Below are 19,961 nucleotides of genomic sequence, written 5' to 3' on the forward strand. Positions count from 1 at the left end.
AACTCGATTATTGTAAAACAAGAAAAAAGAGGAGTTTATTCTTGACTCTCTAAGTGAATCCACTCAATTTGACTCACGTTAACGTGGTTTGTGAAATTCGGGAATGTTAGGTTAAAAGATATTGTACCATGCATATATTATATATGAAAAAAAAGGGAATACTGTTTCTCATTCTCATATTGCATTAGATAATTTATCTCATGCAACACACAAAAAAATTGATAGAATTCACTAAGAAAAAATGAGAGAAAATAATAAGTGAGTCTTACCCACACAAACAAATTATCTCAGATAATATAAGAAATAATATTTCTTAAAAAAAAAAATCAAACTTTTGATTTAACACGTGCATATAAGACCAGTAACAAGTAACTTTTACTCCATCGATCAGCTAATTGAGATACAGGTTTTCATTTTATAACTAATTCTATTGTGTATCTATGTAATGTAAAGAAAAATAACTTTCTGATTTGTGACAATCCCTTTGACCGTTCTTTCTCCCTTTAGTTGCTTTTCTGCATTCTCAGCTCTTCCTCAAAATAAGATCATGCTGCTGCGGCTGTACACTGCATCCAAACCTGAATAAAGAAGCTGATTGCTTCCTTAGTTATTAAGAAAAAGCCCCATAGCCATGTATAATTACTACTAGAAAAAACCTGTATAACGACGGAATTTCCATAGCAATTCCGTCGCTATACTAGTTTTTTCTAGTAGTAAGAAGAAGCTCAATGTGAGGTCCCAAAAGCCGTTCTTTTATTTCTCTTATCTGCATAAAGATACTCTTTCTTTGATCTCTTACATTCCCCAGCCCAAACAAGCAAATGAAGCAATTACTTTGTTTACCCAATTCGTGTTTGCTTTTAAACTAGCTTTCAGAAATCAAACTATAGCGTCATTTTAATAAACTTATTCTTGATTTCCAAATTCAGTAAAACATTTAAATTAGATAAAATATATTTTCAAGTCCAGCGAGATGGCGAATTTATGTTAATCTCTCTCCTTTTTTTTTTTAAGAAAAATGGGAAATTTTTATTGGAAGAGTGGAAGTTACATAATTAACTTTTTCATTATTTACTTCCTTCGACTTGGACCACAGTGCATGATAGTTAGGAAGGACTAAAAAACAAAAATTATCAATATTTTTATTATCACTAGTGGGATGCAGGTGCGCAATACACGGACAAAGGAAAAGAAGAAATTTAAGAAAAAATTGTATATGTTAATGGGTGGAGCAGAAAGTGATCACTGGAAATGTAGGTTATATGTCCATTGCCTGTTAAGTTGTTGGCAGAATCATACCGCGATTTCACTTTCCCTTATCCCCCCCCGGGAGGTATTCAACTGTGATTTCAAAAGATTTTAATTAGATAAAAAATTTTATTGGTATTCAATTAGGATTCTAAAATATTGAAAAAAAAAGTCAGGGTGTATACGATTAGGATTTTAAAAGATTATTTTAGAGTCCGTCCAAATCCATTGGTATTCAATCAGAATTTTAAATAAAGAAAAAACAATCTTGTGTATTCAAAAATCTGAAGATTTTAATAGATTTTCTATTAGTGTAGATTTGGTAAGATTTTTTAGTAAAAAATATAAATAAGATGTCTCTTTCACAATCTCACCCTAACCCCTAGAATTTATTGAGATTTCTCTATTGCAGTGTCTCACAATCTACTCTAGCATTTTCCCAAAGGCAAGGTATGTTTTTTTTTACTCTCATATATTTTCTCAGGTTTTGAAATTCCTCCTTCATGATTAATTATGTGCTTCATTATTATTTTTTACTAGAGTTGTATAGACTATAGAGTTGACGATAAACATGTATGTGTCTTCAATTTGAAATTGAACTAATGAGCTTACCACATACATTCTTCATCAACCTTCTTGTTTTGTATACTAGTTGATTACCCGTGCGATGCACGGAGAAAAAAAAAATCGATTTGTTTGTCCCGTAAACGAATTAATAAGAAAATCGGTTTGTTCGTATGACATAAACGTGTAACTTTTAATTATTCGATTTAAAGATTAAAATTCGAATTTTTTTTTTTGGATAACATAAAATTCGATTTTTAAAAGAATTTCTTTTCCCACCATCCATATTTAAATTCAAAATTTTAAACCATTTCAAATTTTGAATTTCAGATCAGACGACCAATTCCAACATAAAAAACAATTAAAACACTTGATTATCCAATTAAAATTTCGAATTTCAAAATCATATTTATTAATTTTATATTCTTTTATATCTGCCACCACAAACGGTCATTTAATTATTCAATTTAAAAATTAAAATTCAATTTTTAAAAGAAATTCTTTTCCCACCATCTATATTTAAATTCAAAATTTTAAACCATTTCAAATTTCGAATTTCAGATCAGACGACCAATTCCAATATAAAAAGCAATTAAAACACCTGATTATCTAATTTATTTTGTCTGTCAGCTCTCTTGATTGTTATGATATTTGAATCAAATATATAACAAAGATAATGTCTTTGTTATATCATTATTGTGTATATATTATTTAAAAAATAACCATACGAAATTGTGAATTGAATGACAATCAGGTCTTCAACAATTGTGAAATTTGTTTTTGTTTCTATTGATCTCCATGAATAGAGATCGTGAATGCATGTCCGTGAAAAGAGTTTTTCTGTTATCAAAAAAAAAAAAAAAAGAGTTTTTCTTTTTATTGAATTTAAAATTTCGAATTTCAGATTGTGCAAAATAAATACATAATTTCGAAATTTAATTGATAAACCATTTAAAATTTCGAATTTCAGATGAGATGATCAATTCCAACGTAAGAAGCAATTAAAACAGCTGTTTTCTTTTTGGATACCAATGTGATGGGTAGTGGGACATTAAATACCTTGACTGCCACCACAAATGGTCATTAAATTATTCGATTTAAAGATTAAAATTCGATTTTTAAAAGATATTCTTTTCCCATCATCCATATTTAAATTAAAAATTTTAAACCATTTCAAATTTCGAATTTTAGATCAGACAACCAATTCCAACATAAAAAGCAATTAAAACACCTGATTATCCAATTAAATTTCGAATTTCAAAACCATATTTATTAATTAATTATTCTTTTATGTCTGCCACCACAAATGGTCATTTAATTATTCGATTTAAAAATTAAAATTTGATTTTTAAAAGAAATTCTTTTCCAACCATCCATATTTAAATTCAAAATTTTAAACCATTTTAAATTTCGAAAATTAGATCAGATGACCAATTTCAACATAAAAAGCAATTAAAACAGCTGATTTCTTTTTGGATACCAATGTTATGGGCAGTGGGACAATCAATGCCTTGTCTGCAACTATTATTCGATTTAAAAATTAAAATTCAATTTTTAAAAGAGTTTTTTTAAAAAAATAACCATAACGAAATTGTGAATTGAATGACGATCAGGTCTTCAACAATTGTGAAATTTGTTTTTGTTTCTATTGATCTCCATGAATAGAGATCGTGAATGCATGTCCGTGAAAAGAGTTTTCTTTTTATTGAATTTAAAATTTCGAATTTCAGATTGTGCAAAATAAATACATAATTTCGAAATTTAATTGATAAACCATTTAAAATTTCGAATTTCAGATGAGATGACCAATTCCAACATAAAAAGCAATTAAAACAGCTGATTTTTTTTTGGATACCAATGTGATGGGCAGTGGGACATTCAATGCCTTGTTTGCAACTATTATTCGATTAAAAATTAAAATTCAATTTTTAAAAAAGTTTTTTTTTCCAGTTTACCCAATAAAGAAAGTTTTTATATAACCAAATTGTAGAATTAACCAGGGAGTGACACTTGGCAAAAATTTCCAGCAGTGAACTCTCCTTTATATATATATAGAAGATTGTTTGAATTATAGTGAGCAGAAAATCCTAATATTTTTTCGTGTTTGTCAATGATACATATTAAAAATCCTAATATTCCGATGGCAAGCTCTATCATATATATATGAGGTAGGATCATTTGACACCTCATCTGAGAGCCATTAGATCAAAAAAGATCAATGATGTCACATGCTTACAAATCAGAGTCATTGATCTTTTTTGATCTAATGGCTCTCAGATGCGGTGTCAAATTTCAAATTTGACACTGGTGTCAAAGGATCCTACCTATATATATATAGGCTATGTAGCACCGACACCGACACGGGACACGTTAGGACACGTTTTGATATTAAATAATATTTTTAATTTATGTAGTGTATATTATATTTAATATTCAATAATTTAATAAAAAATAAAACTAAACTTCTAATATTCATCAATTTTGCAAAGAAACATAAGATATTCCATATATTTATATTAAACTCAATAAAATGATAATCGTAATCCAACGAATCTAATAGTTGGAACTAAAAACTTAACGTAACGCAACCTTTGAACATTTTTTGAATTTCTATAACGCGTGTTGAAGTGTCGAGGAGTGTCGGAAAGTGTCGGACACGACACGCCAAAGTTATTGAAGTGTCGGTGCTTCCTAGTATATAGGGTTAGGATTTTTTTTTTTTTTTTTTTTTGATAACAGGGTTAGGATTATTTTACACTAGTGTAAGTTACACTCTCAATCGTGACCGTTGATCCCAATTATATCTAAGGGCTCTAATTTTTTAGTAACGCGAGCCATTGGATACAAGTGGATCAATGATCAAGATTGAGTGTAAGACTTATAACTCTTACACCAGTGTAAGAATATCCTGCCTATATATATATATATGTGTGTGTGTGTGTGTGTGGAAAAATATTTCTCAAGCAGCTTGAGATAAGTTTATCTCCGGTTACCTCAAAACTACGTCATTTTATTTATTTATTTCCTTATATTAATTGATTCACCTTTGAGTGGTTATGATTTCCTTTTTCTCTCTTCATTTATCACCATTGATCCATCTTTGTACGGTTTTGATTTAGTAGCCGGAGATAAGATTATCTCAAGCAGCTTGATAAACAATAAGCCTATATATATATATAATATATATATATATATATATATTTTTTTTGATAACATATATATATATATATATATATATATATATATATATATTTAACGAGCATCGTTTGCAATTTGTATATGTATCTGATCTCAATTGGAGACAACAATATATGTGCTCTGTTTTTGTAAGCATGTGTTTTTTTTTTCTACATAATCATTAGTTTATTCAATCCTTTTTTTGTTTGTTAATTCAACTTTTTTTTTTTGGTAAACTTGATTGAACTATCTAACATTGTTTGCTTTACTCATTTGGATAAACCTGTTTTTAAATTGTGTTGATATTAATCTAATTTAAATTTTTTAATTATTGTCTAGTTTTAATTTTATTATAGTAAATGGGGGATTAACAACAAGGAAATAAGAAAGGAAAAGGCAAAGAGAAAGAGAACTATGAATCTTATTTAATTTCAAGGTACATGATAATTATCTAATCACAACAATATTATATTATAATTGTCATTATTATAATACGTATTTTTCATTAATATAATTATTGTTATATATGAATAATTTTAGGATTGCATTGGTTGGTTCTATTGATGTTACACATATTCCTGCAATGATGAAGGGACATGATGTAAGCACTTATCATAATCGTCATGGAAAGATTTCACAAAATGTATTAGCAGCTTGTAACTTTGATTTGGAATTCATGTATGTTCTTAGTGGATGGGAGGGTTCAGCTCATGATTCCAGACTACTAACTGATGCTTTAACAAGGAGGAATAGACTTGAAGTGCCTCAAGGCAAGTATTTATTTTTTAAATAACAAATATTTGTTTTATTTTTCATGCTAATTTTATATGTATTGTATATATAATTAGGTAAATATTTCCTAATGGATTTCCCAATCGACGCCAATTTTTAGCTCCATTTTGAGGTGTACGATATCATCTGCAAGATTTTACATGTCTTGGTAATGACTCTCAAAATGTAAATGAATTGTTCAATCTTCGTCATGCATCATTGAAAAATGTAATTAAGAGGATATTTGGCATTTCTAAATCACGGTTCACAATTTTGAGTCAGCACCTCTATTTCCATTTAAAACACAAGTAGAGCTTGTGTTATCATGTGTAGCATTACACAACTTTCTTCACAAAGAATGTCGTTCAGATGAATTTCCAATTGAATCAATAGATACATCTTCATCTTCAGTATCATCAGTTAATGAAGAATATAATTTTTAACCCATTAATCAACCTAAGAGCAGAAACGAAAAGATGTTAATGTGTAGAGGACTAGTATAACTTTAGATATGTGGAGAGCTGTTGCTTAGTAATTTTGAATGTTTGTTAAAAATTATATTAGGTTTTACTGATTGAGAAAATTATATTATGTTTTACTTTTTTTTATTAATATCATTGCATTTCTTTGTTTTTTTAGTTGACTCTTATAATTTTCAATGTTTGTTAAAAATTCATATATTTTTTTTAAAATCTTAAAAATCCATATTGTCCTTTCAAATTTTATAAATTCTATTAAAATCTAATCTTATGAAATTTTGATTGTAATTTTTTGTTTTAAAAAAAGTCTTTAAAGTCCCTCGAATTCTAAATAGTCTTTTAAAATCTATAAGATTTTGTATTTCAAAAAAATCTTTAAAAATCTTAATCCAATACACCCCTAGATCTAACTTTGTTTTTTAGCAAGATTTGGTTGGGGTGTTTAAAACATGGTTGCCGACATTTTGTTTTAATTGTATTTTTCAATTCATTATATATATCATTAACTTAATTAACGCATTCTCATATCCTATATTCCTGTTCATTAGTTAATAAGTCTTGCAAATCAACATCACAAGAGAAATACATCATCTTTCTCAAGTAACAAAATTCTTAGGGTCATTTGACCAAAATAGTTTTTAAAGATAATTGATTCATTAAAATATGTAAAAAACTATTTGTTGAAATAGAATTATTTAGGTCACGTGAATTTTTAATTTTTTTAGTCATGTGTAAAAGGTGTACTCCACATAAAGCTATGTGAATTTGCGCCACCCTGTTAAAAAAACAAAAAAAATAACACCATATTTCAAGTCCCAAAGATGCAAATTCACGAAAGGTGTATTGATTCAGCCTATTTCGAATGAATGAGTTGAACTTTGGATGATGGGTTGATGCTGAATTTCTAGTTGGCTGGGGAGATGTTTGAGGCCAGGATTGGAACAGTGGCCAGTGCCACTGTTGGAAAAAAAACACCAAAATGCCACGCCAACAGTAAATTTTGCCAAAATGCCACGTGACATATTTCGCTACACTATGTAGCGAAATATGTGTGCAAATAATTCGCTACACGGTGTAGCGAAATATGCCGCGTCAGAATGCACATAACCAAAAATGCCACGTGTCAGACAGGGAGAATTTCGCTACACTGTGTAGCGAAATTCTCCCTGTCTGACACGTGGCATTTTTTGTTCTGACGTGGCATCTTTCGCTACACCGTGTAGTGAAATATTTGCACACTTATTTCGCTACATAGTGTAACGAAATATGCCATGTGGTATTTTGGCAAAATTTACTGTTGGCGTGGCATTTTGTTGTTTTTTTTTTCCAACAGTGGCACTTTGACCACTGTCCCACCAGGATTGGTACTTTGAGGTAGCTTGAAGAGAGAATGGTGAGATATCTGCAAGTCACTTCAACGCTCAATAGTTTTGAATGAATTCAAGGAGTTCAAATATTGATGAGAAAATAATCATGTCTAAGCTTAATATCTCTGTATTTATAGTAGATGATCATCCTAATTATACCTTCTTGCTATGGCAGCATTTATTCCTATTGGTGGTCAGTAGTAGTCGTTACAGGATATTTCTTGGACGGGATGCATGCTTATAATTAAGTTAAGTCTTTGTAGATTTATTGGTAAGTAGGTACCTATCGTCGAGTTATTGGCTCATGAGGGAGGTGTTGCCCTTAGCAGTTAATGTTGGTAATAACAATTGACTGAGCAACTAGCTCCGTGTGTCAGGTAGTTGCAGAATGACCAAATTATGCGAGATGACCATATTTCCTTCCTTATTAAATAATAGTTTTTGGATCATTTAAATCACTAATTGGGCCTATAATCCCGTGTGAAATGATCCAGATCACACCTCTAATTACCACTCATTGTCGAAATTCTACATTTGATTCAGAGAAGAGTGTTTATCCTTTTAACTGACACAACTTATATCCTTTCACTCTCACAAAGAGGTGGGACCCACACATTTATTTTTTTTGTCAACTCTCTCTCCTCTTTTATCTATCTCTTTTTCTTTTTTTAAATGACACAACTTTACATCTTCTAAGATGACACACACTTTTTCCTTTGATTTGATTGATAACGAGCATAGTAGTAGATCCTCAATAATTACAGTAATATGGAGGCATGATCGTACCATCGATCATCGGGTGGTAGGGGTGTTCAACAACCGATCCAATCCGCGGTGATCGAACCGAAAAACCCAAAAAAAACCAAAATTTTTGACTGGATTGGATCGGTTTTCGGTGTGATTGGTGAAAACCGATCCAATATTTTTATAACATAAATGTATTACACAATACTTGGGCCTGTTCTTAAATTATAAAATCAATACCCGGTGGCCCATTAACCCGTCAACAACTGATATGCAATCACCCTAAATCCCTAATCGACAATCGGTCTTGCAGTCTTGCAAAGTTGCGATCCAATATTTCCCCTTCTCCTTCCCTGATTCGTACCGCCCTGCCTCCGCCAGTGCCCGTCGGCGACTCCTTCCTTCCTTGTGACACAGAGAACGAGTAGACGATCCCTTCCTTTCCTCGCCACTCGCCACTCGCCACAACACAGTACGTGCTTCTCATTTCTCTGCCCATCTTTTTCTTTCCCATTTTCTGTCACTTTTTGATAACAGTTTTTTTAAAAAAAACCTGTGTCTCACTTTCTGTGTCTCACGGGTTTGTTTTTGTGTGACCCAATATGGGGAGTCTGGGGACATAGAAACAACTGATAAAAGCATGCAATTTCGTGTTTTCGTAACAGCTTTTTTCAAGCCCGTGGAAACAGATTTCATTCTCTCTTTTATTTATTTATTTACGATTTTGACTGCATTTTAACATGGATAAATCTCTCTGTTATTTTTTTTAATTCTTCTCTTTGCCGTTTTGTTCTCAAGATCTAACAAGTAGTTGTTTGCTGTTGCTCAAGATCGGGTCAGTTTGTAATTGTGCAAAGGAAAGTGAGCATAAGCTATCTTCTCCCACGGGTATGCAACTTTGTCTATTCTTAAATATCACTTATTATATGTTCTCTTCCAACAATGATTTCACTGCGCTATGTCAGCTTGATTTTGTCGAATGTCATTTTTATTTTCTTGCTCCGTGTGTCGGATTTTTGACGGGTTCCATGACTGATTTGATGTTCTTCCCACTGTCGAATTTTTGCTTCGCAGAGGATGTTTTTCCCAAGTTTTTTATTTTTAAATTTTATTTTTTTGAAATAATTTTTTCTCTATGCAACTTGATTTTGTTTTTATTCTTTTTCATATTGTCTTTGGTTTGGGTCCTTGATGTTAGTATTTTGATGCTTCTTGTTGATGGATGGGACCTTGCCTATGTAATGTTTTCTGTGCTATGAATACAACTTGGAAATTAAAATGAGAAGATCCTTCCTTTGGTTTAAATTAGAATGGATTTATAATTTTATGATACTGATGATCTTGTAAAAAGGTTAAGAAACCAGACTAGGTGATATGTTATCAAATGAAAGCTTGTTGGGAACTTTGTTCCTTCCTCGTGCATGAAGTTGCTTTGAGTTGTAAATAGCTTTAGGGATGCCTATCTTCCCATTTAGTCTATTGTAAATAGCTTTAGTGACACTGGATGTTTAACTGATTGCTTGTTGGTACCATCCAAATCTTCGTGTGCGTTGAAAATTGAAAGACTCAAACAACAAGAAGGAAGTCTGTCTGAGGGTCTTTTTCGTAAGGTGATCTTTGCACTTTGGAATTAACTTTGTTAGCTTATATTACCAATCCTCTTTTGAATTACTACACTACTGCAAGAATATTAGCAAATTTGTTAGCTTATATTTATCTTTTTACCCATTGCTTTTTGCAATTTTTAATGTCTAGATTTCCAGGTATTCATCCTTATTAATTATTATGCAGGTATTTGACAATATTTAGTCATTTACATCACTGTTGCAAGCTATTTTGTTGAGTAGGAAGCAAGTAACAATGTTTGAAGTAAGTTTTAATTACTTATAAAGCATAAGTTTTATCTTTCAATTTTAGTGTAACTCTGTTTATTAATTATCTTATTTCATATACGCGCAGGCACAAAACAATAGAGTGATTAGTGAAAATGCTGATTCTGAGTCCATAAATAGGACATCGTCTGAAACTAATGAGCCTCAAAGTCAAACCATTCCAGTTCCAGTTTCAGAGAAGCCAAAAAAGGACAAACAAGGGTGAGACTATTGGAAGAAAAATTGAGAAATGTCTTCTAGGCTGGGGAATTTTGAAGGTTTTCACTATTATTGTTGACAATGCGAGCTCAAATGATCTTGCTATTGCTTACTTGAAAGCTAGAATGGAGGATTGGAATGCACATCCGTTGAAAGGTGAATATTTGCATGTTAGATGTTGTGCTCATATTTTAAATCTTGTTGTCAATGATGGATTGAAAGAGTTGCATGCTTCAATTACTAAAATAAGAAATGCTGTTAGATTTGTGCGTGCTTCCCCTAGTCGTATGGATAGATTCAAGACTTGTATAAAAGATTGTAGGATACAAGAGGGTGGCATAGTGCAATTAGATGTTCCTACTAGATGGAACTCTACTTATATTATGCTTGAAAGTGCATTAAAGTTTCAGAAGGCATTTAAAAGGTTAGGAGAGCGTGTTGCTGAATATGCAATGATGCAAGGTGGAATTCCAAATACTGAGGATTGGGATAATGCTCGAGTGTTTGTGAGATTTTTGAAAAAATTTCATGATGTCACTAAAAAAGTGTCTGGTTCTTTATATGTGACTTCTTCTCAATATTTTCATGAGTTTTGCATGATATTGAATAACTTAAAGACATGGAGTAGGAGTATGGATCTATTACTTGGGCCCATGGCTGAAAAAATGAAAGCTAAGCATGACAAATATTGGGGAAACATTAGAAATATCAACATGATGATTTTTATTGTTGTGATACTTAATCCCTGATATAAATTACGATTTGTGGAATGGAGTTTTGAGAAGCTTTATGAAAGGGAGAATGCAGAATTTTTAAGTGTTAGAGTTAAGGAGACTTTAAACAAGATGTTCCATAGTTATAAAGATTTTCATGGAAATAATCTTTCTAGATTGTCCACCAAAGATCATGAGATAGAAGACATTGATTTGGCAGCATTTGATAACTCTTCATTTGCAAGTGAATTTGAGAGGGACATAACTGTGAGTGAGAGCTTGAATAAAAATGAGGTGGACCTGTATCTCATGGAACCACTAGAGAAAGGAACTCAAAAATTTGATATCTTGAATTGGTGGAAGGTGAATTCTAGCAAATATCCTACTCTTGGTCTAGTAGCTAAAGATGTATTGGCTATGCTAGTATCTACAGTTGCTTCAGAATCTGCATTCAGCACTGGGGGTAGAGTTCTTAACAACTACAGGAGTAGTCTTACTCCAAAGACAGTTGAAGCATTAATTTGTGCACAAAATTGGTTCCGGTCCACTCCTTTTTCCAATGATGTAGAAGAGCTTATAGAAGAATTTATAAAGATGAAGATAGGTAATTAATTTTATTCTACTTGTATAATTTTTTAATTTTGTATAATTTTTTAATTTTTCTACTTGCTAAGTTACTAACAGTATTTTATTATAATTATTTTAGATATTTCTCCAAATATTGAAGTTGATGATGATTCTGGTGAGGATTCTGATTAAAAGTTGATGATGTAAGTTGATGAGGTTATATGTCAATGTGTCATTATAATCTGCCATTTAGGACTTGTCTTACAAATTAACAGTAACAAAAGCTGGATATTGAAGTGCTTTTGTTGTGTTGAAATGGCCTCTATGTAATATCAAAATTAGCTTGGTACCTCATTACCTTATGGATTGCAAAGGCCATTTACACATTTGATTTTAGATCAGAGACTTTATGTGCTAGTTCTATTGGGTTTTTGATTAATTGATTTTCACTTGAGCATTATTTTTGCATTCATGACTCTGGCTTCATTGGTCATAATTTCTAGATAAACTTCATTTTAAAGTCTCTAATTCCTTTTTGTCTTCTTTTTTTCCCAAGGGTGAAAGTATTGTAGCAGATTTTGGCACTGAACAACTACAATTTATTGCTCTATCTCAAAGGATTGGGGACCCCAAGTATTAGCACAAGATTTATAACTGTCATTCTATATGTTAAATTCTTTTAAGGGAAAAAAGGGGGTTTACTTTTTTGTTGGTCAAAATTAGATGTATTTTTATGCAGACTTTGTCATTCCCTTCACTTGTTACAATATGTTGTGTTAATGTCAGGTTTTGTAATTTTGTCACTGGCCTTCTTTGTACTTTGAACTTACTTGGAGCCTGACAGGTATATTTATTTAAGCACATAGCTAAGGGCCTTTTTTGTACTTTGTTAAGGTATGCTCTGCTTATATATTACATGTGGAGGCAATTTTGGTAAAATTAAGGGCCTTGATAAAATTGTTTTTGGTAAAAATAATTTTTATAAATTCTGTTTTAGGCTTTTTAAAAAAACCGAAAATCAATCCAATCCAAATCGAAAAAAATTGGATCGGATCGGATCGGATCTGAAAAAAAATTCAAACCGATGAGATTGGATCAAATGATTTTTTGGTTCAAACCGATCCAATCCAGACCGCGAACATCCCTATCGGGTGGACTAATGTAACAAACTAATTAGTTAGGGTTATTTTGGGTAACTTCTAATTTGATTTGGACATGCACATCGGGCAATAAGTGTAAATGAACACCACATGTCTGCGAAATAATGCAATTCAAAAAATAGAAGTTACAATAAAGAGAAAACACGCTATCCTTCATTTGATACAGATAAAATCTAAGAAATAAAATAATGACAGGAAAATAAACGAATATATTTTATTATTTTTTTGTTGATAAGCAGTATTACAATTTGTTATAGCTGACTTCAACGCCTTCAAAACCTCATTAGACAGAGAAATCCTTTATAATAAAAAAATAAGTTTATGATTTCTCCCTGGGGGTGTTAAGGGATTGAGTCAGAACGGGCTTTGGTTTTAAAATGTTAAGTTTATATTTAAATATGTCAGTTTGGTCTAGCCTGTTACCTATTATGAATATAATTATCGATATGTGGCATGATTTATATACAAAAAAAAACCTGATTTAACCTGTTAAAAAAATAAGATAACAAGAATTTATCCAAATAGAATATACAATCAACAATGCTAATAATTCTACAAAGATTCATAAATTCAATATATACCCAAACAACATAATATAAAACAAAATCATTGAAAAAAGGGTTTGGTGTTTGTAATTTTAAATGACATAAGTTATGTCATTTTAGGAGAGAGATAGACACAGAAAAACGGAAATCATGGGAGAGAGAAAGTGGGTGATTTTTTTTAATTTAAAATTCAAATTTTGTGTCTGTATCTCTCTTAAAATGACATAATTTTCTGTCATTTAAAATGACAAACATTTTTCCCTTAAAAAAAATATGTTTAACCAATAAAATGGAGTGAAACGGGTTGAGAAGAGAGTGAGGCTATTATGAGTAGTATAAAAAATATTAAATAAAATAAAAAGTTAGTAAACTAGGTCAACCTAAGAGACTCTAAGGCCGAGCTTTTGAATTAGAGCCTAAGGCTTTTTTGTTAAACAAGCTTTTATACAAGTCCAAGTCTGATTCTAACAATCAATATTAGACATGTAAACTTAGGCCTTCATGAGCCAGGTTTTGGTTTATTTACCGCCCCTACTCCTACTCCCTGCCATATCTCCATCAACCTAAAACTACGTCGTGTTAGGATTAGAGGAATTAATAAATGATATTTTGGTAAAAATTCATATAACAAGAAAAACACAAAATTTTTAAAATATCCTTCATTAATTCCCTCAACTCCCAAATCCATGTAATTTTGAGATTGTTAGAGATAATTTTATCTCAATTTGATGAAGAAACGATAAACTCCAAGAAAATATACATAAAAAAAAGTTCCCGTTATAAAATTGGAGTATAAACTTACAATTTCAAATAAATTATCAAAACCCACCTTTCAAATATTAGACCCACGATAAACCTTGAGAGCATCTTAACTACCAGTCTACCAACAATGATATACATATTCTACATTAGGATAATTAGGATCAGAACTAATTACACAATTTTAGTCAAAATCCTCTCCATAATCATAATCTTGAATACTTCAAAATCACATATTTATTTATACATACAAGAGACACTTCATCAAGTATACATTTTTTCATATGGAATGTTTTCCCTTGATTACTCATTAATTTACACACTAGAGTCCGATATAAGTAACATCACCATTTATTTTGTTAGAAATATATAACAACATACAATTATTGATGAGCCTTTACTTAATAGCGTTCACTACTTAACAACTTAAGCTTTTGGGTTGAATTGATACTTTACATAATATTTAAACCTCCATGACGAAGGATCATGGGCAGTGGCGAAGCCAGAAGAAAAACTCAGCCACTGCCAAAAGATCCATCGGATAAAATTCAGCCAGTGCCAATGTTATATTATTTTTAAAAACTCTACCAGTATTAAGGCTATACTATAATTTTTAAAGAAAATCTATACCATTTTTTAAAATTAGCTCGTGCCTTGGCACCAGCTGACCTAGAAGTTGCTTTGCCACTCATTATGGGTTCAAATCTCTCCACCCTCAATTTTTTTATGAAATTAAGTGCTCTTGGATGAGTGACGGGGCCGGAGTACCAAGAGAATTCATCACTAACAACATCTGATAGCCATTAAAATAAAAAAACCTTAATAGTACCTACATTCACAGTAGTTGTGTCTCATATAACTTCACCATATATTATCAACGAAATTCAGGTCGTCGAATTTTTCTTCGTTAATAATCTATTTTTCGACAGAATTAATTTTCATGGAAAATTTTCAACGGAAATTGATTTCGACGGAATTTCTTTTCGTTGAAAATATTATACGAAAATTGTTTTGTTGAAAATCTTCAACGGAATATTTTTCGTGGAAAATCTTTGTCAGAATTTGTTTTCCTTCAAAAAATTTGAATTAGTTTTTAAAAGAATTTGTTAAATTTCACCAAAAATATTTGAATTGATTTTTTAAAAAAAATATCTTTCATATAGATTTTGATTCAATAAATAAATAGGAATTTTAAGCAAAAATTTTCGACGGAATTCGTTTTCCATTGAAAAGTTCATAAATATTATTTCTTTTTTATAAGATTTTTGACAAAAAAAAAATTATGTAAAAAAATTTCGACGAAATTTGATTATTGTTGAAAGATTCACAAATATAATTTCTTTTAACATATATTTTTTAAAAAGTTTTTAACGGAATTCATTTTCCTTCGAAAGTTTTCAACGGAATATAATTGTCGTCAAAAATTTCGATGGAATACATTTTTCATCAATATTGAAGCTGTTAATTTTTTACGGAATATTTTTCATCGAAAATTAAAACTTTTCTAATAGTGATATATGTATTTTACAAGTAGCGTTATAATCATGACTTGAACTTCAAAAGTGGACTCATAATGTTTCGATTTGGTAATTTTTAAATCAGTTTTTTGTTTTTTAATGTTTCTATTTTGAAATATAGGTGTGATAACGAGTATTCTCCTTTTTGAGAAAATATTTTTTCATGAAGACATAATTTGTTTATCTGGTAAAAATTAACACAAATTTTATGAATAAAATTTTGTAAGACATAAACACCCAATTGCATCACATAAGGTTAATATACATTGAAATTGAGTCCATTGATCAGCAATTTTTAAGACGGACAGCCACTCAATTTGAAATATTTATATTAATTAATTAACCAATTTTTTTAAGTATTGGCCCTAAGTTTCAACAAAAAACTATGCTTGAATTAAAATAACTGCTGGTTAGGTTTTCTTTTTCTTTTTTTCTTTTTATGAGTATTAGGTGTTTGTGAAGTTAATATCTAATGGAGTTGGTTTAATTTTAAAAAAAAAAAGTAGTGCTTTTCCTTTCATTTTATTAAGAATTACGGAACAATTTTATTAAATAATTATATTTGTGTTTTTTTTTTTAACTGAAAACCGCATGGTATATACCGTGTATGCAAAACTTTCTCCACAACGTAAGGGTAACCTTTCCATATATAGGCTATAAACCATAAGAAATTTTCCAGGTGCACATCCAACTCACTTTCCACTGTCCAAATTAATATTCTCGTAAACTTCCGGAATCTGATTATTAGCTTTTGTGCATAGAGATTAGAGACAGACACAACACAACCAGACAGAGCATGCATTGTTGTCATTTCATTTTCCTTCCTCATCTTCTCCTCAGATCCGTTTTGTAATTCATTTAAGACAACAAATCAAAAGAACCCACGTACCATACACCATCCTAATTAAAATCGGGATTCTATCTAAAATTGAAAAGAAGATAAAAAATCGTACAATATAAAATTTCAACGTAAAAAAATCATAAAAACATAAAAGCATTTAAAATTTTGATAAAATCGTTTTGATTGAAAAAAATCATAAAATCGTAAAATCGCAGATTTAAATCGAGATTTTAACTACTATACATACACCCACTGAAATTAACCTGCCAAATCATAAATAAGGTATTAAAAAAAAATAACAACTGTAATTACACAAACAAATACCCCCTGCCCACGCGTGGCAAAAATTGGCACAATTAGGATGACAACAACATTTAATAATGAAAACCAATCAAATCTCATCTTCATATATAAAAGGACAAAATAGAACAACACAAACCAATTATAAGCCAAATCAATATCATAATATCACACCATATATACTATTAGCCAATATAAGGTTACAGGACCCTTTATAATAATTAATATAATTAGAAGGCAAGGGTGTCCTCCATAACCGTACAGGACCGAAATTAAAGGATCCTTCTCATTACACTTCAAAGCCACCCCCTCCCTTTACCAACAACAAAAAGGAAAGAAAATAAAAATCAGCTCTCTCTCTATCTGATACTCTCTATCCCTTTCAAAACCCAAATCTTTTGCAGCTGTTCTCCATAGGTTGGGAATAGTGGGGGAGAGAGAGAAGAGAGAGAGAGACAACAAGAAGAAAACTTAAATTCCCCCCACTGTCCCTTCCGGCCAAAACAATCAAACCAAAGCACCACCCTATATATATTATGCCTTTACAACCTAAACCATCAATCCCCAACCTTCCATGCTTAATCTCACTCTCTCTCCACCGTCAGTGCCGCCGACAGCAACCCCATCATCTCCGGTTGAAAAATTTGGTGGGGTAATCAATTTATAGAGATATATACGAAAGATATAGTGATCCATGTTGTTCATGCCTGCATTACCACTCGTAAATTCAGTTTTCGACGTCACCACCGTAACCTTCATCTCGGGGCTCATAATCCTATCGGTGCTATCTTTGTGCTTCATCTTCCACCTACGCTTCAAATCCAAATCCTTGACATATTTACAGGGTTTCAACTCGCTCTGGACCGTACGGTTCCTTTTGGTGTTTTTCATATTCCTTTGGGCCATAACAGAACTCCTCCGGTTACCCTTCTTCCGACAGAAATACCTTTACCCTCTTTTGCCCTCCCAACAAGCCAACCTCTGCAAAGTCCACATCGTCCTCAACCTCGGATTCTTCGAACCCGCTTTCCTCGTCACCCTCATCTTCCTCCTCAATGCATCAATTAAAAACAAGACACCGAACGACGCGTGGGCGATCTCGTTCGTGCTCCTCACGTGCCTACCCATCGCGATCCTCCAAGGCTTTCTCATCTTCTTCAACCCGTTGGAGAACCGCGTGCCGGGGCTGTTCCGGCAGACGTCGGTGTTTCTCGGCAACGAGTCCGGCGGCGAGACGGTGCTCTGCACGTACCCTTTTCTCAACAGCATTGTTTTCGCAGCATTTGGTGCTGCGTACTCGGCATGGTTCTTGTTCTCGTGTTGGAGGGTGCTTTCGCTTGTGATCAATAAGGGTATCAGGGCCAGGATTTACGGGTTGGCCTCTGCTGTTCTTTTGGCTCTTCCGCTTCAGGTTGTGTCCCTCGGTTTCACCGTTCTCTTGAGCCCTCAACAGGAGATGTACGGCGTCGTTTCGCTCCTCGTGTTTCTCGGCGCTTTCTGTTGTGCCGCCGTCGGAGAGGGTATTCTCGTCATTAAGCCGATTTCGGACGCGTTGGACGCCGGAGGGAATATTTGTTATCATTGGACACCCCATTATGCTGACCGCCGCCGCAAGGATCTGCCGGCGGCGGAGGATCATGTCGCCACCGTCGGGGAAGAGAACGTTTAGTGGGGAGGGTAGAGTCGTAATTTCGACCTGTTGAGGGGGATTTTTGGGTCATCTCGGATGCAAGATTTTGCTTATTATTGCACGTGCAGTGCACGGGATAATGTAAAGTTCGTTAAAGCAAGTACTCATATTATTTTTGGGGCAAACGTGTTTTTATTTTTATTTTTGATAAATTTTTATTTTTATTAGTAATGATTTATGTATCTAAATTTTTTGGTTTTATTATTGTTTCTATTCTCTTCCTCTCTATAGTATCAAATTCCATAATACAGATAAATAAATATACGTGCATTGTATCAAATTCCTCTCATATTTAATATAATTTATAAAAAAGAAATTATAAACGGATCTTTTCTCAATTTGAAATTATAGGTAATGGTTGAAATACTAAAGTGGTGACGTGCAAACTTTTACTAGTGTTAGGTTTATAATAATATTACTATTCTCTACATTTATGCTAAATATTTCACAAAGTCTAATAAAATTATTTATCATTTCCAAATCGATTTTATTTATTATGTCAAAGAAAATATCAATGAAGGCTTTGAAACTTTCGATTCATATAAGTCATAAACGTTGTTTTGATTTTATGATAAAAAAAAATAGTAATGTGTGGGCATGTGTCAGTTATATGAAAATAATTTTTACATCATATATAGACTTTGAATTTTCATCTATAAAAATATGAATTTCAAAAAACAAAGATATGTAGGAAAATAAATAAGGTTCACGACTTTAGATCATTTCCATTTGCCAACAAATACTCTTGTTTTCTAATGTATATTGTCATTTGCTTTTTTTATTGTATATTGCTATACAACTATAAAATGTCCGAATTTTGCTATGAATTTACCAAATTAATGGTGATGAATAAAATGAAGTGATAAAATCAAAACCAATAATTCATTCAAATATCAAGAAGCATGCGAAATAAATTTTGACGAATCAAATCAAAGTCTAGCATTTTTCTTGTAAAATTATTAAAAAGAATTTAATTAACATAATAATTACCTCAAACAAAGGTGAGTGCAGGCTTCTACTAAGAATATTTAAGACCAATTAACTTTATCGTTAAAAATGAGACTGACATGATCTATACAAAATACATATGCAATAGACAATCAACGTTATTCAGGGCTTGAATTGTCTGAGTCAGTCATTGGGATATGGATATGCTGTACCTCGTTGGATTCAACACTAACAAAACCCCAATAATAAGTTAATAAACTATAGGAAAATATATTCTCATATTTTTTGAGAATATTTTTCTCATACATTAATTTTTGTATTATTTTTATATATATATAAATAGATAGGTCTCATATATAATTGTATTTATAATATAAAAGGACCTCTCTCTTATTGAATGAAATTAATAAATCCCATAAACGATACAAAAAATTTACCCGAAAGAGGGCACTTTAATTTATTGTTATTTGTATTTAAGAAG

At 31.6% G+C, this 19,961-nt stretch overlaps 1 protein-coding gene across 1 annotated transcript; it reads left to right on the forward strand.

Moving 5' to 3' along the window:
• The first annotated feature begins 5,515 nt into the window (after positions 1-5,515).
• On the forward strand, positions 5,516-11,912 carry LOC133302426 (zinc finger BED domain-containing protein RICESLEEPER 2-like). The gene is made up of 6 exons (XM_061502192.1): positions 5,516-5,759; positions 10,106-10,113; positions 10,310-10,443; positions 10,529-10,942; positions 11,216-11,757; positions 11,860-11,912. Exons 1-6 carry the CDS (start codon positions 5,516-5,518, stop codon positions 11,910-11,912), a joined length of 1,395 nt encoding a protein of 464 aa, XP_061358176.1.
• Positions 11,913-19,961: the final 8,049 nt, after the last annotated feature.

The sequence above is a fragment of the Gastrolobium bilobum genome, unplaced genomic scaffold (assembly GCF_033153095.1).
Source record: "Gastrolobium bilobum isolate Gb01-03AN ecotype WA unplaced genomic scaffold, APGP_CSIRO_Gbil_v1 utg12365, whole genome shotgun sequence".
Classification (NCBI taxonomy): Eukaryota; Viridiplantae; Streptophyta; class Magnoliopsida; order Fabales; family Fabaceae; genus Gastrolobium; species Gastrolobium bilobum.